Source organism: Boleophthalmus pectinirostris, unplaced genomic scaffold (genome assembly GCF_026225935.1).
Source record: "Boleophthalmus pectinirostris isolate CB_2022bp ecotype Guang Dong unplaced genomic scaffold, ASM2622593v1 HiC_scaffold_16, whole genome shotgun sequence".
Lineage (NCBI taxonomy): Eukaryota > Metazoa > Chordata > Actinopteri > Gobiiformes > Gobiidae > Boleophthalmus > Boleophthalmus pectinirostris.
This window is the reverse complement of record NW_026571095.1, coordinates 3,955,851-3,978,469: the sequence shown is the minus strand read 5'-3', so window position 1 is coordinate 3,978,469 and position 22,619 is coordinate 3,955,851. Positions and strand designations below refer to the sequence as shown.

The window sequence follows — 22,619 nt, the reverse complement described above, 5'->3', positions numbered from 1 at the left end:
GAAAATAACAAAAGCAACATGTTTAAAGGTGTTATATTGTGTAAGATTTAAGTCATGTTACAATGCTGTTACTGCCTCAAAAACAGACCTGGAGTTTTGTTTCATTCACACATGTTTGAGTAACTTTATTATTAGGCTGTTTACATCTCCAAAGCTCAAAATCCTCTGTTGCACCTTGTGATGTCATGAAGTGGTAGTTTTCAAGTTAACAGCTGCCTTTTACAGTTGGTTCAGTAGAGTTTGGCAATTCCAGAGCTGAAATGATCCAAATGATTTTACTGAAGGTGTGTGGAGTTTTAAAACACAGTGAAGCACTTCCTGTTCTACCGCATGACATCACAAGGTGGAACAGAGTGTTTTCTATTTGAGAGAAGAACTCAGCCTAAATATGCAGGGTTGGGTGAATAAAACAAAACTCCAGGTCTGTTTGTGATGAGGAAACAACATTAGAACACAGATCAGAACATAGTGTAATATGATCCCTTTAAAGCTACCATTCATAAGCTTTGATTGATTCATTTATTTTTTTACCAGTAGATGGCAGATGTAAAACCTGTCTCCCCTTCCCTCACCTGGCCTTTGTTTAGACTCACCTGTGCTGCTTGGTCTTGTTTGTTAGACCAAATATCATAGCATCTATTCATTCAATTTATTTGTTTAAGCCAGGTACAACAAGATTCAAAAACAATACAAAAAATTGTGATGTATACATGAATATATTTGGGACCTGGTGCTCAAAAGGAGGAGGATGAAGCTTAAAAAAACTTACAGAATCCTACCCTAATTGTTTTACATAATCACGTGGTTCACTTTTATATATATATATATATATATATATACATCACCTTTAGAGTGCTTACCTGTCATTATGCAAAAATATACCCACATATATACAAAAACATATCCACGCATACGCGCGCGCACACACACACACACACACACACACACACACACACACACACACACACACACACACACACACACACACACACACACACACACACACACACACACACACACACACACACACACACACACACACACACACACACACACACACACACACACACACACACACACACACACACACACACACACACACACACACACATACGCGCATCATAGATATAAAGTACATATACTCAATATAAATGTTTATACACATATGCATAACACACATATACATACATGCAGAAATATATTTTTGTTTATGGTCGCACAAACTAATAATAATGTTAACAGAGACACAAAGTTTATCATTTATGATCGTACAAAATGAACAGTAATGAGAATAAAACATTTAAGGATTTTTGTTTTCGTTTATAGTCATACAAACTGATAACAGTAATATAGTGGTGATATGTGAGAATACAAGAGGGATGGGTCAGTCAATTTAATAACAGAGGGTAGCTTTAAAGAAGACAAACTGGGTTTTTTGGACTTTAAAAATAATTTAACACGTGTAAATAATTATTTTACATTTTGTTCTTTGTAAACTGCAGCATTAAAGGCCATGCACCTGATTTTATCCCATTTATCTGAGCAGAACTAGTCTTACCCCCGTACAGATACAGTTTATTGTACAGTACAAGCAGCTCTTGAGGTCAAAATAAATCCATTGTGTGTTGTCTGCGTCTAATTAAAAAGCATTTTACTGTCTGATAATCAAGAAGTGCGTGTTAGAATGCTAGTTGTTGTTAGTTTACCATCACGGAACTGGTCTCTGTGAGTTGTGAAAAGCTCTTATAAAGTCATTGCGGTACATCAGGGTGTTTATAAAGTAAGTGAGGAATAACTTTGAACCACTGCAAACTGTTCTGTTTTTCATGCTTTAATTTTAGTCTATTGTTTGACAAAAAAGTGACATACTATGGCTTTTAGACTCACTTTTTGCATAATTTGTGCTGCAGTTTTTGCTTCGCTAAATATGAAAAGTTTAAGTCTTGTATCTTTTCTTTGCAAAGGAGTAAATGTTTTTTTGTAAATTGCGTTTCTTCATTGTGAAAACTAAAAAAAGGGAAAAAATGTACAATAGAGGAGAGGGAGCCATGAAAGGTAGGACAGATTGTGTAGTGAGTAATGAACAAAGGAACGTAGGAGTTATAAATCAAACAGAGCTGAGAGGTCAATGGAAAAGTACAAAAGCAGCAAGTAGGACTTCAATGAATCACATTTATTTCAAATGAAATCTAAACATTCAGTGTTATGGCTGCGTCTTGTCAATCCTCTGTCACTAAAAGCACGTGTTTGGAGCTCAGATTTTGGAGGAAGAAATAATTTTTGTGTTAAAGTTTCAGGGGTAAGGGGGAAGACTATCAGCTCGTCTGATATGAGATGTTAAAGGGCCCATCTCATGCAAAGTAACTCTTTTCACATTGTATCTTCTGCAATTTGGGTTTTGGAACATCCATTACATAATAGTTCTGAAATCTTACTGATTTCTTGGAGACAGTCACAGACCAGGAACTATGAAAGGCCGACTATTGCTCCTCCCCCCGCCCGTCCTGAGAAAACACAGGCTCCGCCCTCCAAACGTGACGTAGGCGACGAGTGAGCCGCCCTTCCTCCACCCATCTCAGGCAGGGAGGGGGAGACAGGCGTGACCCTGATAGCTATAGGAATGTTAAGGAATTACTGGTCGGACCCAAATACGCAGAAACAAAAGGTATTTATTAACAAAAATAGTCTTGGAAGGGGGATGGGTTCCAGGGGAGGCAGGATGGGTTCAAGTCGGCTGCAAATGCGAGGTATGTGGTGATGAGGATGACCAGAGGCTTGCGGAACAGGTGGCAACTAGTGATGTTATGAGATGTGCCGAGGTTTCGAAGCGTGTGTCGAGTAATGAAGGGGGTTTCAGGCTTGTTTCATTTGGGGGAGGAGCCAAAAATGATGACATCCGAAGCCTCGCTGTCCGGCTGTACCACGTGACTGCTTCGGGAAGTGGTTCGCGGATTTGGCGCGATTCGAAACAGCAGCAAGTGAAACGCAACGGATTCCCCCAAAACATTTTGTGGTTTTGGGTTATTGCGAGTTTGGTACATTCTATTTGAGATTTTTATTTTATTTTTATTTTTTTTAAAGCAGGGGAAATTCTCCATAAAAAAGAAACCGTCTGAGTCCAAATACTGTGGAGAAATGGATATTTTTAAATAAAAATGAATAAAATGACCCTATCTTGCCGTCCTTATTGTGGCATAAGCACAGATGTAAAGCAGTAACACAAACACAGTCACATTACATCCTGAGCTTCAATTTGTTCCTACTTTTTCTTTTAACACGACCTTTATATCATGAAAACAGACTCCAGGTTAATACATTTACACTTTGTTGAAATCACAAACATTCAAATATTTAATCGTTCATTTATTCAGTATAAATCTTTCCATCAGAACCTCGATGATCATGTTGATAGTTCTATTATCACTCTGGATGTTATACATGTTTTTGGACACTTGATGGGACAGTGGAGCAAATGAAGCACCTTGAAGCATCGGCTCAAGAGTCGAGCAAATGAACGGAACGCTTCAGTGCTTCATGGGGCTTCATCTCACCATCACTAGTGGCAACGGAATGAAGCTGGCTCCAACTGGAAGAACACTGAAATGACGGAATGATCTAGCACTGGAGAGCAGGTCAGCAGGTTTCTTATGGCAGGCGATGATTGCTTGATGGGAACCAGGAGTGGAGCTCAGCAGGTGTGATGAATTGGGGAAATGCCAAATAAGGTGAGGAGAGAAGGGAAGAGGGAGCAGGGAAAGGAGGGGTAGGAGGGGCAGACAGAAACCCTCACAAGGAATAAACTTTTATTCATCATGGAGATGCAGCGCGCTCAGCCGCACGTGTTGGACCCGGAATCGGACGAGGACTTTGAAGTGCACGAAGCTCAAGCACCGCGTCCACATCAACTGAACATTACTGATTGGTAAAGTTTTAATAAACACTAGTAGATAAACTTCTTATATCGTGGCTTATGCTGTCGCTTTTGTTTAGGTGTTCATGTGGAAATTGTCAGACGAAGCGGGGTGGAGACGGGGTGGACGCGGTGGAGCGGGGAGCTGCTACGTCTGATGCGTCATAAGTGTATCCGCTGCATCATTGTTGTAGCAGCTTTAGTTCGTTGTCTGGTGGGAGGGTGAGAGAAATACGCTGCAATTTGTAAAAAAAAAAAAAAAAAAAAAAAAAGCCGAATCAATCTAAAAACCACTTCAGCGACAAATACAAGGCCCACACATCGCTCTTAGAAGGTAGAAAGCTCTGAAAAGTTGATTTTGCATGAGATGGGCTCTTTAAAGCTTTGCCTCGAATGTTCCACAGTTTGGCACTGAACTTTGCTACTGTATTTCTGTTAAGATAAGCAGGTGATGGTACCAGGGCAAGCTACAGGTCAGGTCTGTGCAGAGACAAACCCTGCTGTACTGTATGATTTTCAACATATTTAAAGCAATAAAAAACACCTGCAAACAAACAAACAACCAAACACAAGAGCGAGTGCCATTTTGAAGTATCATTCATCTCCATGGAGACAAGCAGGTAGCAGATCCTCCACTAGTAAAGTTACATAAAATGGAACTGATTGAAAGTCTGTCTCATTTGTTTGTACATTTATGTTGGAATCAAAATCAAGAATTCATAATTGAGGCTGATCAAAATAAGACTTTATGTGTTCATTCTAGAAGATGTATATAAAATTCGAGTATGTTTTATTGTCTTACTTGGTGAAGTCGATGAAGGACACATGGCCGTGGTAGAAGGCTGGCTTCATCTCTCTCCACTCGGTCACGTTCCTCACAAACCGTGTCTGGATACACAAAATATGAGATTATTATAAACCAATAACAACAAATGTAAAAGTAAATTAAAATGATTGTATGTTTCTAATCAAAAATCCATCCATTGAAAATGTACTGTATATATTTTATGTGTATGTAACTTCTGTGTCTTGTATTATCTGTTTTTATGTGCGTAGTTTATATTCTTTTATATGGACAAGTGTTGAAAACTAACACTTGTGCTAAAACACTCAAAGCAATGTATCTGGCTTGTCTAATGTGATTGTGATGTCCTTAATAAGCATAAATAAAATAAAAAATAATAATATTAACACTGAGTAATAACACTGAGTTCATATCGTCATTAGGGATAGAAAAGGACATAAACACGACATACATGGTTAAACATTCATTTACATAATGTGTCTCAATCAGAGGTGAGTAGAGAAGTCAATAATTTTACTCAGGTGAGTGTAATGTTACTTCAAAGTCACTTAACCCTCTGGTCACCTGGGGATATTCGTGGGCCCTTTTGAGCACCTTTTTTTTTTTCAAGCATCAATCTTTCTGACTGTGTTGAGGTCAGTCATGTGAAACTTTTCAAAGTACCGTGGATCGAGTCAGATTTTAACATGCTGCTTTGATTTTTGTTCAAAGGCTGGAACAAAAGTTACGTTCATCATCTTTGAATGGTCATAAAATCCTCCTAGATCCATATAGTTTTTACTGACTGAGCGCCCGCGCTGTGTTACCTGGTCCTGTATGGACATGACGGGGTTGTTCTTGGAGGTGTTGATGTGGAGAACGTGGTAGTGGTTCTTTCCACACAGGTCGTAGGCGATGTTGGTGAAGGAGGTGCTGGCCGTCTTTGGGACCCGGTTGTAGACTATGACCAGGTCCTCGTCCGAGTCCTGGGTCCAGCTCTGCTCCCTCACGCCCCAGTCCTGACTCTGCCTCTGCTCCAGCTCCCGCACCTCGTGTCTCGCCATCGCACGCTCTGAAGAAGACAAAGAGAAGAAAGAAAAAGAGAAAGATGTCAGCTTTTTATATTTTATTTTAGTTGTGTCAGTAGGAATTATTAGATAGAGTTTGTCACAATGATCAAAAATCGGATATTAATTGATATTAAAACTAGAATCAAAACTAGATACGGAGGGAGAGTCTGAACAAAGACCAGGTGAGGGGAGACGGAACAGGTTTCACAATCACAATCTGCACAATTTGAGCTTCAGCAATTATTGTAAAGACTGCAATTATTTAGATAATAGAATGTCCTCAACAAAGAGCAAAAGATTTTATTGAAAAATCATGTTGTATTTATGGACACATTTTTATATAAGGCACTCAAAGCACTTTACATCAAGAAACCACTCACCCATTCACACACACACACACACACACACACACACACACACACACACACACACACACACACACACACTCATACACCAACACATTCTCACTTTTTAAACACAGCCTATACTCAGTGTTGGGGAGTAACAGATTACATGTACCGGCGTTACGTAATCAGAGTACAAATTATGAGTAACTGTATTCAGTTACAGTTACTGTTTCAGTGAGAGGTAATTGGATTACAGTTACTTTGCTGAAATAAATGGATTACGTGGAGCTATTTTCCTGTTTTCACATTTTGAGCTATAACCCATTTTTTTTTAAAAAAATTATTTTATTTCAGTAATTCCACTCATTGCCAGAAACCCAAACAGAACACGCACAATAAGAGCCGCGTAAACGTCTTGTTAACGTTGGTGGTGTCAGTCACACAATGGACGGGTTCGTTAATAATCGTTGTTGTTAACAATCTGATTCTGCATCATTTTAAGTAAAAAACATCAAATATTACTGATTTTTACTGGGCTGGAGCCTTTATGTTTGGTGGACAGCAGGTGAGCATAATTTAAAGCAGCAATGATCTCATATAAAAATCATTTCTCTATCAATAATATTTTTATTACAGTAAAGAAAAGACTGGACTTTTTATTGTCTTTTAGCAGACAAAACAAAACATCTTATGTTAAGATTTCCTCGTCTTTGCTTCTCTACAGCAAACAGTTTCTTATTCTTGGAGACTTGGGCTCAACAGACAATTTGAAGGGAACAAACAAGAATTTTCAGGATGTGGTCGCTACATTCATGTCGTTTTAAAAAGCATGACAATATCAAGTAATCCAAAGTATTCAGATTACGTTATTCGCTTTAAGTAATTTAATGGATTATGTTACAAACTACATTTTGGGATATGTAATCTGTAATCTGTAGGGGAATACATTTTAAAAGTCACCTTCCCAACACTGTCTATATTGAAATTGGAAATTTGAAAAATATTTCTGAAAAATCACAATTATATATTTTTTTCCAAAATGGTGCAGCTCTTCATCTACTGGTGACACAAACACAGAAAAAAAAATCAAATAAACGTTACAGACAGTAGCTTTAAAGTGTACAAGGTTCTACATCTAATCGTAACATAAAGGATGAAGTAAAAGAACGACGGAACGAAGGAGCAGACAAGTATTTGAAAAGGCGTCGACAGAGAGAATGGATGGTGGAAACATGAGAGCTCTGAAAGAAGAGAAACAAAAGACGAGGGGAAAAATGAGGAGGAAAATGTGTGAAGGAAAGAAGAAAAAAGATGTAAAGAAAACAAGGACAGACACATATAGAATAAAAATAACATCACATCCAAGCAGATTCCAGCTGTGTAAATGGACTTGGTGAGCAGGTAGATAACAGAATGATCTTTTTGGGTCAAACACTCATCAGTATTCAGGGTCATTTGGGCTGCAACTTCTGTCTGTTTCTTTTTTTTTTTTCTCTTTTTTTTTTTCTTTTCTTTTTTTAAAGTGGACCTATAATGCAAACATTTTTAGAGCTTTTATCATGTTATAGTTGTGTCTCCTTTCATTTCTCTCACTAGTACACACACACTGCTCTTATACTTTACTACCAGTGTTGGGGAGTAACAGATTACATGTACCAGAGTTACATAATCAGAGTACAAATTATGAGTAACTGTATTCAGTTACTGTTTCCTTGAGTGGTAATTGGATTACAGTTACTTTGTTGAAATAAATGGATTACACAGAGGTATTTTCCTGTTTTCACATTTTGGGCTATATCCCTTTTTTAAATTGTTTTGGTTATTCCACTCATTTGCCGGACACTAAACCAGGTCTAAACCAGGTCTAAAACCAGGTCTAAACTAGGACTAAACCAGAACTAAACCAGAACTAAAACAGGACTAAAACCGGGTCCAAACCAGGTCTAAACCAGGTCTAAAACCACGTCTAAACCAGGTGTAAAACCAGGTCTAAACTAGGTCTAAACTAGGACTAAACCAGGTCCAAACCAGGTCTAAACTATGTCTCAAACAGGATTTAACAGGACTAAATCCTGCTGTGTGGACGTGTCTCCTCGTCTTCTATCAATAATATTTTTAATTTGATGAAGTAAAGTGTGGGCTTTTTATTTTCTTTTATCAGACAAAACATTTTATGTGAAGATTTCCTCGTCTTTGCTTCTGTACAGCAAATCAAGTAATCCAAAGTATTCAGATTACATTACTCACTTTAAGTAATTTAACAGATTCCGTTACAAACTACATTTTGGGGTATGTAATCTGTAATCTGTAGGGGAATACATTTTAAAAGAAACCTTCCCAACACTGAGTACTACATTACATTATTACTTATACTACAATTTTATTTTCTTACTTGGTGATACATGTAGGATTGAGTAAATCATTCTTTCTGCTCCTCGCGTGTGTGATGTGCAGTTGTGTCGCTCTTTGTCGTAATGTTATGATGTTTAAGTTTTCAACCAATATAGTGATTTAAAATGTCCAAATTACAACATTATGATCCATGGAAGTTATAAATTATAAGTTACAAGCCAGTATCGAGTAAAATACATTATCATTTTATCATCCAGAAAACACAGATGGCCACTGCTCTGACTTCCCACTCTGCTCTCCACTTCACCTATTTTTATGTGGTTAGAATTAAAGGTGCATTGTGCAACTTTTCTGGTGGAGGTGAACGTTAGAGATTAAACCTGTCGATCTCAAGGGGGACGACTATAAGCAACATTACTGTCCAATCCAATCCACTGTATTTCTATAGCAAATTTCGCAAACAAACAGGTTCCAAAGTGCTGCACAAATACATAATAATAACAACAATAAGAAAATGATGCAAATAAATCTGATTTAATCGTACTAATCTTAAAATAATAAAACCAGTAAAATAAAATAGAGCAAAATCATAGAATAGCAATAAATACTTAAATAAAACCAATAAAATACATAAAAAAAAAAAATAAAAAAAGACACAGCAGACCACACAACTCACGCGGTGTTAAAAGCCAGAGAGTAAAAGTGGGTCTTAAGACGAGATATTTATACAGGTCAGATCTATGGAGAGGCAACCCTATTCACAGAGAGAATTATTGTATTTTGAGCAACAGAAGGGAACCAACTGGAAAGTCCCCCTGAATTGTAGCCTTTGTGAAACTTAGTTTGTTTATCTATATACATATAAAAAAACTAAAAACATTTTTGTCATTATAGATGCAGTATTGTCAGTGTTGGGGAGTAACAGATTACATGTACCAGAGTTACATAATCAGAGTACAAATTATTACAGTTACTGTTTCAGTGAGTGGTAATTGGATTACAGTTACTTTGTTGAAATAAGTGGATTACAGGGCGGTATTTTCCTGTTTTTACATTTTGGGCTATGCCCCCCCTTTTTTTCCCCCTGTAATTCCACTCATTGCCGGACACTAAACCAGGTCTAAACCAGGTCTAAACCAGGTCTAAACCAGGTCTAAACCAGGATTTAACAGGACTAAATCATGCCGCGCGCACCATGTCTCCTCTTCTTCTATTAATAATATTTTTTAATACGGTTAAGGAAAGTCTGGGCTTTTTATTGTCTTTAAGCAGACAAAACTTCTTATGTCAAAATATCCTCGTCTTTGCTTCTCTACAGCAAATCAAGAAATCCAAAGTATTCAGATTATGTTACTCACTTTAAGTACCTCAATGGATTATGTTACAAACTACATTTTGGGGTATGTAATCTGTAATCTGTAGGGGAATACATTTTAAAAGTCACCTTCCCAACACTGAGTATTGTACACACACTGGTTATAATATATATCTGTTCATACATACAAAAGAAACATGCAAAAATGTTGTGGTCTCAACTGTGCCACAGCTATTTCAGGATATTATTTTACATATTTCAATGAAGTACATAGTTAAGACCTTCCTAAAAGTGATTTTGAATGATTTTTGAACAAATTCTGTAGCTTTCTAAGTTTCTTGTGTTGTGCTGCTTACGAATTACAAGGTATCCCCAGGTTTGACAACCCCAAATTTAAGATTTTTAAAGACCTTTTTAAGACCACTTAAATGAAAATTAAGACCAACCGACTGCGCGGGCGAAAAACACCAGATCCAATTCTAGATTCCAACTACTGTATCTAGAATCTAAGAGCCACTGTGGATTAAACCGACACTTCCTCATGATCCATCCAACGTTTACTCTTTGCCGCCGGTGCCAGAAACCAAAGTAATGTTTTCACATACTCCAAATTCAAATTCAAATTCAACTTCATTTAACATTGTCCTGCAGCTCGGTTGAGTATAAAAAAAATAGGCTAATGATTTAATAATTTAAAACTTTTGTGAAAAAAATAAGACTTGGACAACATAATTTAAGATTTTTTAAGGCCTTAATTTAGGAACATGAAATTTAAGACCTTTTTAAGACTTTTAAGACCCCGCGGCTGCCCTGAATTATGTTTATGGCAGGGAAATAATTCATATTTCTTCCCAAATCAACAGTTACAGATGCTATAGGACATGGGGAACAAGAAAAAAATGATTTAAAATAGGATAGTAAACTTATGCGAGCAAATGAGAATTATATTGATATTACAGACTGAAAAAATGTGTGCGGCTACAGGAAGATCAGTAAAATGACAATAACCCAATACATCATAGTGTGTGACGCTGGCGACTAAAGATCGGAGAGAACGTTCCCCCTTTCCCGGGCACAACAGTTACCCATGTGTCGCCCAAGAGAAGGGGGCACAAGGAGGAAGCAGGGGGACTTCAAGCCGAGAGAAAGAGACGTTTAAGATGGAACTTTCAAACCAGGGGGACATTCGAGCCAGGATTCGCAATAGAAACACCCGCAATGAATAAATGCTTGATAGATGTGTTTAATGTCATACCATGGAACATTCTAGACAAACATCATCTCAGGTGACGGACCCTGTACCAGAAAAGTTGCAGAGTGCAGCTTTAAATCCTTGTTGCCCGTTAAATGAGGGCCTCCAAAGCTCTTAACATGTCTTACTGCTAGATTGGCTTCATTAAAACTGGATTTCCTGTTCATTCTCTTGGGCACCGCAGACAGCTGGAGACAAGCTTATTTCACAGCGCTCTTAATCTGAAGAAGGGTTTTAAAAACGTATTTCAAGTGCAATTTTCTTTCTTTGGGACTGAAATAATATAATGAAACATGTCAGAAAACTATTAAAGAAAGTCATATAGGAAAGTAGTGCTGGCACGATACAAATGGTTCAAACTTGATTTCAATACTAAGGAACAGACTTGATACTGATTCTGATACCACAGCACTTTTTCTTAAGACAATAGAATGTGATTTTCAACATTAAAACATAGAACTTTCTTTTATAATACCATGTGGTCTTATATCTGTGTAATGGATAAAGGTAGGTTCCATGGGTGTATATAGTCTATGTGCTCTTATACTTGTTCTATGCTCTTATACTAGTACATATTCCAGTTGTTTTCATTGTGGATGCAGTGTTGGTTCACATTAATCCGACTGAAAACTGCTCCAGAGACGGAACGATCTGGTGCCTCCAGCTCCCACGAATTCATCTGAGTACAGATCTGATCCAGCACTGTGTGGACGCCTGAAAACACTGATACTCTGATGTAGGTCTGTGCACCGCCAAGTAATTCACCACCAAAACACTAAGAGGCTAGAATATCTGTCCATTCATATATATGTATGATCTGTGCCAGGGGTCTCCAACCTTTTGCTTTCAGTGAGCTACTTGTACAAAATGAAAATGTCAGAGAGCTACTAGTTTTAGCAGTCACAAGAAATTTAATATATATAAGGGCCACACCGAGGAACAGTTCGATGCCTATAAAACATAAACTATTATCCACTTAGTAGTGTAAAAAGTTTGGCATCAAAATGATACATGTACAATGGTAAAAGGCATTTAATTAATCCAATTTTACTTATTCAGCACAATATGTATAATTCAGAAATCCTTTTGCGAGCTGGTTGGAAAAGGATGGAGAGATACTGTTAACTCCTGAACTACAGGTTGGAGACGTATAATCTCTGAAAAGTTTCACATGAACCATCTCCAACACGACAGAAACACAGAACAGACTCACCATCAGCAGAACACCCCTCTGTCACAGAAAGAACACTCAGATTCCACTGAGTCGTGTCCTTTAGTCCGACAGAAGCTGAACCACATCAGCGACACAATAGTGAACTGTTTTTTTGAGCTCAGTTTATGCAAATGAGTCATGTGGTTTTAAGTTTTGTTTCTGTAAAACATAAACAAATGTGCTCAAAGCTGTGTGGATAGGGAAGACTTTGTGGACACAGAAACAACATGTCTGGACACAAATCATTTCCAATTCGTTTCAGTGTAAACATAACTTAAAGCTTTTCAGGAAAGGTTCATTTCTGTCCTGTGAATGTGACTTTTTACCTGCTCAAATGAGTTTCGATACTAGTTTTAGTATCGATTAGTATCTGATTTTAGATATTTAAAAAAGCAGGTTCAATTCTGGAAAGTTTCTGTGTGGAGTTTGCATGTTCTCCATATGTCTTGGTGTCCACTGAATGCTCTAGTTTCAATCAACAAATTTACTCACCGGAAGTTTTATTTGGAGTGATTCGTTGATGTTTGATCAATCTTTAATCATTTATTTTCAAGACGTCATATTCATCAACTCCATTTTTCACCTTCACCAGCACTCGCCCATTTTTCTTTATTTCGTTTTCCAATTTAACTTTTATAATCAGTGATATGAGTAGAATTCGGCAGCATCGCAGGCAGCAAACTTTTCTTACAGAGTTTTAGACGAATATTTCTGTTTATTAAAGCTGCATTGTGTAACTTTTCTGGTTCTGTCAAATGTTTTTTTCTCCGTGAAGATGTTATTGCTTTGTCTGGAATGTTTCACAATATGGTATTAAACCTTTCTATCTTCATGGAGACCAAACCAGACTGAGTTACAGGTCAGATCTGTGGAGAGGCGACCCCGCTCAATCAGAATGTCTGTTTTTATAGCAATTTCTGAGCTGTAAAACCTTGTGATTGAATAAATGTAACGTAGAGCTGTTTAATTTCACACAGAGGCACATTCCAGGCCGAGCGATGCCGTATCCATAGAAACAAGCAGGTGATGGACCCCCAATCAAAAAGTTACAGAGTGCACCCTTTAATTAAAATGGTTTTGACTGGCACTCGGCTGCTCTTCCCCCGTGTTCGCCGCGCGTTTACGTCCGATTTATACGGCTTTAATTAAGTTAGCGCTGGGCGGCTGCTGGTTTACACGAGTCTGGTCTCAGCGCAGTCACGGGCCCCGGCGGTGAATACAATCAGGACAAAGGACCACCGGCCCCTCGTCCCCACCCAGCCCTCCTCGCAGCACATAATACCCGTGGGAGCCCTGCACGCACACACACACGCACACACGCACCGGCACTGATGCATTGTGGGTCAACTCAACTGTGTGGAGAGGAAGTGAAGATGTTAGCGGGGATTAAAAACGAGGAAATTTGAGCGTAGAAACAAGTCAGTGCAAGGGTAAAAGAGAGAAAACATGAGGAAGGTTAGAAAGGTGATTGGAAAGGAAAGACCCCGGCAAAGGCTTTGAGTCTGACAAGCAGTGAGGGACGAGCACCGAGACTCTTACAGACCTCGGCCCTTTGATATTTGTTTAGACTAGGGCTGGGTATCATTAAGAAGTTGCCGATACGATACATATCTCGATACATAGACCACGATACGATACATATCTCCATACATAGACCACGATACGATACATATCTCCATACATAGACCACGATACGATACATATCTCCATACATAGACCACGATACGATACATATCTCCATACATAGACCACGATACGATACATATCTCCATACATAGACCACGATACGATACATATCTCAATACAGTGAACTTTCAATTTGATACGATATATTTCAAATCGATTCGATACAGTTTAATAAAAAAATACTTCTTGTGCAACTAACTTCCACTTCTTGCGCAAAGTTAATATGAAACACACCCATTTTAATCCTCAAAACAGGGAAAATGTCAAATGTGTCATCAACAAGTTTTCTTCCTCTAAACAAACAACAAAACAATTGAGTAAAATACACCAAAAAATACTCCTGGTGATATATCGATACAGCAGCCCCCAAAATCGATACTGTATCATTACATTAAGCGATACCATATATATCAATATTTCGATATTTTTGCACCGCCTTAGTTTAGACTGCTCCCGTTCTTCTCTATTTGCTTTTGTGTGTATGATGTGATAGGTCCATGAGCCCTGGACCCGGATGCGCTGGAGCACCAAACGCCGGACGGAAGCTGGGCGTCGGATCGCGTCGAGGATTGGCCGGTCACCCTTCCGCCCCCCACCAATCCGCGGATGCCACCTGTGGGAGCGGTGGTTTAAAAGGACCGTCTTCCGCCTGTTGCTCGCGGCGGCTGGATCCCTGCGGCCAGCTCGCCCTTTTGTTTGATTTTTGGTTGTCTCATTTTGTTTTGGCCGGCTGTTGCCTCGGTTATTTCGTTGAGACACCTTTGGTTTGCAGTACAATTTTAGTTAGATTTTGTTACGTTGTACTTAGTTAGGGCTCCTTAGTTTAGTAGATTTTTTTTTTTTTTTCGGTACATTGCAGGCTGACCGACTGTTTGTGTTTGCTCGCTCCTTCTGAGTGCAGAGAGCTACATGCACAGACCCCTGTTTGGTCACGCTACACACAGCAACCTACATTTGGTTTGTCAATTAAAATGAACGTAATCGATTAAATTCTTAATGATCAATTATTGATTTATCGACTAATCACGCCCATCCCTAGTATCTGCTACTCCTGTTACTCCTGTACCACTGTCACTTCACTCTACTGTGCATGTCTCCTGCAGAAAGAGCCTCTGTGATGGTGCAAATAGTGAAATATTCAGCCAAACACAGTAATCGAGCAGCAGAAAGAAAGTTTGGAGTCAGTGAGAAACTTGTGAGGGACTAGTGGAAAGTGGGGATGGAGAACACAACTTCACAGTAACTGGGAGGATGCACCATGAAACTTTCCTGAAGTCACTGGATGGATGGACAAAGTCTGGACTTCAGTGACACCGAAACCATCCTGTCGGGATTCAGAAAGACCCGAATAATTCTAACTGAAACTGATACTGAGTCTGACGACAGCGACACAGAAGAGGAAGAGACGCTCTGTTTACCTCTGGAGCTCACAAAGTTGCTCAGAAGTGACACCGAGGATGAAGAATTGAATGGATTTAGTGATTTGGAGTGAGATGGAGAGTTTGGTAAACTTGTTCTGTTCTGTTGTTTATGTTATAGTTTAACTGAAGAACTGTTCATATGTGACGTTAACAGTCTGTTGTTCTCTCTTCTGTTGTTATTACTAGAACTTGACTTTACACAGGAAATGTCTTATTTCTTATTTTCTTATTTTATTTATTTGTAAAGGGACAGGACATATTAATGAATATTAAAAATGTAAATATCTAAAGATTATAGCTAACGTGGCTAATTTCCATCTTCAGTCCCTCGGCAGGTTGATGTAAAATCATCTACAGGACAAAGGAAAGTACAGCAACAATCACACAAAAGTACACAACACCAACACACTCACTATACACACACACACTCACTACTCACTATACACACACACACACTCACTAGATCACAATTAGTTATCAAACACACTCACTAGTTCATTTGAAGTTCAAAGTCAAAAGTTTAAGAATTAAACCAAGAGTTAAACCAACAACCCCTCAAAATAAAAGAAAATATAAATTGGTTAAACATGGTGACATATTTGACCATTGAATAACCACTGTTTCAAAGCTTTACAAAATGCTGCCAATTTTGAAAGTTCTTGTATATGAGCAGCTCTGTGTTCCATGTTTGAGCAGCTCGATGAGCAAAAGAGATTTGTCCAAAAGTACTTTTCCTAAACGGCACAGAGCAGTCGCCTCTAGAGCTGCTCTTGTTGTGCGATTTGAATTTGAAATGTCAGTTCCTGGTCTCTGATTTTATAACATAATTTTCCCCCAAGTTTTTTTTTTTTCTACATTACATATTTTTTGTCTGGTACGACTTATACTCCGGAGCGATTTATAGTCCAAAAAATACGGTCCTATCTAATATTGCCATAATAGAATCATTCCTTTATATTAACAAATTAACATTTTGTAGGAGTGTGGTTCTCAGACTCCATCAAAGAGTCTGTGACACCTGCAAATATTTGGACTTTCAAGGACCATCACCAGATCTAAACCAGGTCTATAACTGCATTATTCCAAGTCTATAAATGTGTAAAATATGACCAAAATGTGCAGAGATTTGACTCCGAATTATAGCCAACACTAAAAGTCGGATGCTCATATCACCAGAGGGAGCCGTTTGTCCAGGTGCCGCAGTTTGAGAAGCTCGGTCTGGTTGCAGAGTGTGAGACAGTGTGAGGACTGGTAAGGACAGCTGAGCTCAGTTGTGGAGATGCCAAGTCTGTTTCTTTATAGCTACTTTGGGCTTTTTAGTTCGATTTCCTGTTGACAGAATCAGTAACAATCTACAGTTTATAGACTTGAAATAGAAGCTGTTCGTGTTTGAAAGTCATTATTGATTAAAAAGGCTAATAAAATATGCAAAACAGTGACATACAACGTGTAAATCGGGGTTTTGTTTACCGGGGAGATGTTTGCTTGTTTTGGGCTTTTGATTCAAAGGCTTAGCGACTTGTTTCTGCCTGAATATCTGGCAACCCTGCTCCGTTGTCCTCTGCTCTGGCTCTGTGTGCGGACATGTCTCTCCTGGACTTCTGTGGGAGCAGCTGTTGTGCTTCCTGCCCTAAGACTCCCTCAGAGCGGTCTCCACGGCAACCGCAGCTGCCAGCTCACCCGGGCCCACACTGTGTAACATTTATTATATAACAACAAGTATTCAATGGACTTTTTTTTTTACACGTCCTCATGTTGACAGCAGTGTTGGGAAGGTTACTTTTAAAATGTATTCCCCTACAGATTACAGATTACATACCCCAAAATGTAGTTTGTAACAGATTCCATTAAATTACTTAAAGTGAGTAATGTAATCTGAATACTTTGGATTACTTGATTTGGTGTAGAGATGCAAAGAGTCGGATATCGTAACATTAGATGTTTGTTTGCTAAAAGAAAATGAAAAGCCCAGACTTTACTGAACCAAATTAAAAAATATTATTGATAGAAGACGAGGAGACACGTCCACACAGCAGGATTTAGTCCTGTTAAAAATCCTGTTTGAGACATAGTTTAGACCTGGTTTTAGTCCTGATTTAGTCCTGGTTTAGACCTAGTTTAGACCTGGTTTTAGACCTAGTTTTAGTCCTGGTTTAGTCCTGGTGTAGTCTTGGTTTAGTCCTGGTTTAGACCTGGTTTTAGACCTGGTTTAGACCTGGTTTTAGACCTGGTTTAGACCTGATTTTAGACCTGGTTTAGACCTGGTTTTAGACCTGGTTTAGACCTGGTTTAGACTGGTTTGGACCTGGGTTTAGACCTGGTGTAGACCTGCTTTAGACCGGGTTTTAGACCTGGTTTAGTGTCCGGCAATGAGTGGAATTACGGAAAAAAAAAGGGGATATAGCCCAAAATGTGAAAACAGGAAAGTACCTCTGTGTAATCCATTTATTTCAACAAAGTAACTGTAATCTAATTACCACTAACTGAAACAGTAACTGTAACTGAATACAGTTACTCATAATTTGTACTCTGATTACATAACTCCGGTACATGTAATCTGTTACTCCCTAACACTGGTTGGCAGTGTCCATGCTCATCACACAAGGCACGTTTTAGAGAACTAATGCAGTAGTTTGTCCAAGATGAAAATACTTGTGATGCCAGTACTGATAAATGTGGTCACGGTTTGCACAGTGAGCACAAGGGTCTAATGTCACACTCCTCAATCTAAAGTGGAGCACCCTGAGTCACTGTTGTTGTGAGAAATAGACACAAACATACAAAGCACTTTCCTCTGCAAGACCAAATATTCTGTACTATACTATTACTATGACTAAATTACTATACTACTACTAAGTACTAAGAGTTTGTCCTTCTGTGTTGTTTGTTTTGGTTTGTTTGGGCACTTCACCTTTGGCTTCCACACAAACTGAAACGCTCCAGTGTGACTGGACCGAAGCACCCGGGCCCTGGATGGATTCTCAGGAGTTTGTGAACTTCCAAATATCACAAGAATCCATCTCGGTGGCCAGGTTATTGCAGCAGTGGACAGTCTAGTGCAAACTGTCCTTGGGCAGAACATGACACCCACTTCAGTGTTAATGTGTGAATGTTGGTGCTGGTCCGAGGAGCTGATGAAGCAGATTGGCCTCACTTCTGTCAATCTGTCCCTGGGCACCTGTGGCTACATTAAACAGAGGGTGGAGTGACCTGAGTGAACGAAAATGACACGAGATTGTAAAGAATATGATATAGTGCAAGTATCCAAAATAGCTTTATATATGACTATTGGTATTTTGTAGCTTGTCTTCCAAAGATTTTTTTTCTTAAATTGATTAAAAAGTTGGTTAAAATGGTCTATTTAATACAAGATAACAGTGGAGGAGTGGCCAGGCTGGTGCCACCTAGTTCCTCCACTTTCATTTCTCTTCAGCGACTAGGTCAGGAATCAGAATCCACTAGACGGTTCACAAAAACCCCTGAAGTGCGAATTCAGGCACCAGCCAATCAGCGAAGAGCCAGACATTCTGTGTTGTCAATGATTCCCGAGATCGAGGATTTAAAGCCTGTACTTTAAAAAATCATAGTAAATTTGGGCCCAGTCAAGCAGAAGTAAACAGCAAGGCCAAAAATTCAAGTTAATGCATCTGATATAAAAATGTATTGAACAGATACATATGTACTCTAGTTTATGAAACTGTTGACCTTTTTTCTGTACCATTTTTGGTTCTAAAGTTCCATATGTTTTAAACAGACCATGTATGAAACATGGAACAAAAATTATTTCCCAAATTTCAAAGACCTGAAAATCATGTCAATAAATGGATGTATTTCATCATATCTTGTGTCAAAAATCTGCCCCTGTTTCCCTCCGTTACCACTTGACCGGACCCATTTGTCCAATCCAAATGTAAAAAAAAAGTCTGACGAGATCATTTTCTGTCTTGTAATGTTGTCCTGTGAGATCTTGTCCCATCCCCAGATAACATGACTGGATATATGAGATTGAACATTCTTTCACCATTCCTGAACAGTCCAAACTCACACTACGCTCCATCTCCTCGTTCACAGTTGGAGCAGTAGCCTGAAAGCTGGTATTGTGCAAAAGTTCACACCTCCAGCTCGGTCGTGCGCGGCGCAGACCTGCAGCCCAGAGAGAAGTCGCTCCAGCTGTCCGCCATATTTTACCAGCACAGCGTCGGCGGTTCAGGGGGACGAGACGTGACAATAGTCCTATAAACAAAGTGTCTGTGTGACCGGAGCTGACAGGTGCACGGGGACAGGTGCAAGGGTGACAGGTGCTCGGGGACACCTTCACCGGGACGCTATGAGGCCAACTATAGTTCACAGTGGAGATTGGAAGAAAGCCAAACTAAACCGTGACTAAACGAGGGAGCGGAGAAGTATGGGGAGTATTTCTGATCCGTGTGTCAGTCGTTCATTTGTTTTTCAATATAAAACCAAAAATAAGAAAACAAACAAACAAAAAAAAAAAAACTATTTTCATTATTATTTGTCTTCAAAACCAAAATGAAAAAATTTATAACGATTCCTTTTTTCAGTTTTCAATTTTGTGTTTAAATGAAAAATGGAAAAAAAACGGATAACAACCGTTTCTCGTTTACGTGACTTAAACTGCGATGCCGGACTTTTGCGCCGCATATACACTGAACCAGGACTGAACCAGGACTAAACCAGGACTAAACCAGGACTGAACCAGGACTAAAACCATTTTCAGTCCTGGTCTGGTCCCAATCTGGTCCCGGTCTCAATCATGGCCTGTCCCCAGTCTGGTCCTGGTTTCAGTCCCAGTCTCAGTCCCAGGTCTGTCCAGGTCTCAGTCCCAGTCTCAGTCTCGATCTCAGACCCGGTCTCAGTCCCGGTCTGGTTCTGGTGTCAGTCCTGGTATCAACACGGTCTGGTCCTGGTCTGGTCCCGGTCTGGTCCCGGTCTCGGTCCCGGTCCGGTCCCGGTTTCAGTCCCGGTCCGGTCCTGGTGTCAGTCCCGGTCCGGTCCCAGTGTCAGTCCTGGTATCAATCATGGTCTGGTCCTGGTCTGGTCCTGGTCTCAGTCCCAGTCTAGTCCCGGTCTCAGTCCCAGTCTAGTCCCAGTCTAGTCCCGGTCTCAGTCCGAGTCTAGTCCCAGTCTAATCCCGGTCTCAGTCCCGGTCTAGTCCCGGTCTCAGTCCCAGTCTAGTCCCAGTCTAGTCCCGGTCTCAGTCCCGGTCTAATCCCGGTGTCAGTCCTGGTCTGGTCCAGGCCTCAGTCCTGGTCTCAGTCCTAGTCCTGGTCCTGTTCCCAGTCTCAGTTCTGGTCTGGTCTCGGTCTGGTTCTGGTCTGGTCCAGGACCTCTTCAGTCCTGGTTCAGTCGTAGTTTAAGTCATGGAAACGGGAAAGGTCACTTATCCATTTTTTCCATTTTTCATTTAAACACAAAATTAAAAACTGAAAATCATCATTATCTGTTTTTTCATTTTGGTTTTGGAGACAAATAATGAAGAAAATAGTTGTTTTGATACACTGATTATTTCTATTAACAATCTTTATTTCTCGATTTTTACTACTTATCAGTGCAGTGACATCTGGCTGGGGGTGTTCCACATGTATCTCTACGGTGGAATGTTTAGCAGTACCATGGTCACACAATGAAACTCAAACTTCTTCAAACTCCTTTTTTTGGAACATTTCACCAACTGTTTTTTTTTTCCTTCATCAAACCGAGACAAAAGATTGAAAAGCGCAGACCAGACTGCCAATTTGAACTCTTCCTGCCGACACATTTCCATAGCCAAACAGCCCCATGCATACAGCGCTACTTTCCTTTTCAAGCGAACAGCCTCGGGGTCTGTACTGGGCCTTGAAAACTTCTTGTTACACCACTACGGCTTCAGAATGCTCCTTTGTAGTGTCCGCCCCATTCATCCAGCTTCTCTCTCTTCTAGTCGGGCTAATTCAGGAACAAAAGGCTCCGCTGGTCCGGTCTCTCGGTGGGTTCTTGCCAGCTCCGGGCTCTGCTCTGAGCTGTGTGCAGTCTCATTATGGAGCGTGAAGGCGACATGGGTCTTAGACACTGTTACAAGCACAAGCCTGTTAGGGTGTGCTGCATTCAGAGGCAAGACGAAAACACAGCAACACGGGAACAAAAGAGAGACGTTTTTCAATCGAATGTTTCTACAGGATGGTTTTGATTTGACTGGTTTTATTGTTTTAGGACTAGTGCGATCCGGTTTTGGAGTTTAGTTTAGTGTGGCCCGTCTCTGAGAAGCACTTTGGAAACTGTTTTGTAAAATAAAGTGGATTTGAACTTGAAATATAACACTCTATATTCATGATAACTAACAAAATAACTTGGTTTTTAAGGGTACGCTGTGTAACTTTTCTGGTGGAGAGTTTTCGTAGAATGTTTCGCCGTGATATTAACCTCATCTTTTAATTTATATCCAATTAAATAAATAAATAAAATAACAGACAATCTGGTGATGTTACTACGCCAAGTTACAGGTCAGATCTGTGGAGAGGAGACCACTTCAAGGGTAAGGATGTGTATTTCTCAAGGAATTTATGTGCAAAAAAAAAAATTGGTGTGATTGAATAAATGCAAAAAATGTCATACTGTGGAACATTACAGGTAAATAAATTGATATTTTGTAGTGACATCAGGCTTGGGGGTTTTCTATGTATTGCTATAGGTGGAATGTTCAACAGTTACCATGGTGATACAATGCACACATTAGCAAAAACTGCCAAAAGGTTTTAAGATACTGTATTTTTCGGACTATAAGTTGCACTTTTTTTCATGGTTTGGGTGTTTCCTGCGACTTGTACTCCGATGCGACTTATATAATAACATTTTTACACTGAAGTGTGGAGAGGTTCTAGTCTTGTGTGTGAGTATCTGCTTCTCCTGTTCCTCCTGTACCACTGTCACTTCACTCTACTGCACATGTCTCCTGCAGAAAGAGCCTCTGTCCTGCTGCAAGTCGTAAAATCTGCAGCTGAAAACGGTAATCGAGCAGCAGAAAGAAAGTTTGGAGTGAGAAACTTGTGAGGGACTGGTGGAAAGCGGGGATGGAGAACACAACTTCACGGTAACCCGGAGAATGCACCATGAAACTTGAGTGACACTGAAACCATCGTGTAAGTGGAAACTGGAACTGATGCTGAGTCTGACGACAGCTACACAGAAGAGGAAGCGGCGCTCTGTTTACCTCTGGAGTTTCTCTCAGAAGTGACACTGAGGATGAAGAATTGAATGGATTTAGTGATTTGG

General features: G+C 39.7%; 1 protein-coding gene across 1 annotated transcript in view; it reads right to left on the bottom strand.

The window, feature by feature from the left end:
* The window catches only part of hs2st1a (heparan sulfate 2-O-sulfotransferase 1a), a 124,350-nt gene that overhangs the window by 12,545 nt on the left and 89,186 nt on the right, over window positions 1-22,619 (bottom strand). Inside the window, exons 2-3 of the mRNA XM_020917246.2 lie at window positions 5,522-5,766; window positions 4,713-4,798 (exon numbers count right to left, since the gene is read on the bottom strand). Coding sequence (XP_020772905.1) covers window positions 4,713-4,798; window positions 5,522-5,766 — 331 coding nt within the window. The remainder of the gene's footprint in view (window positions 1-4,712; window positions 4,799-5,521; window positions 5,767-22,619) is intronic.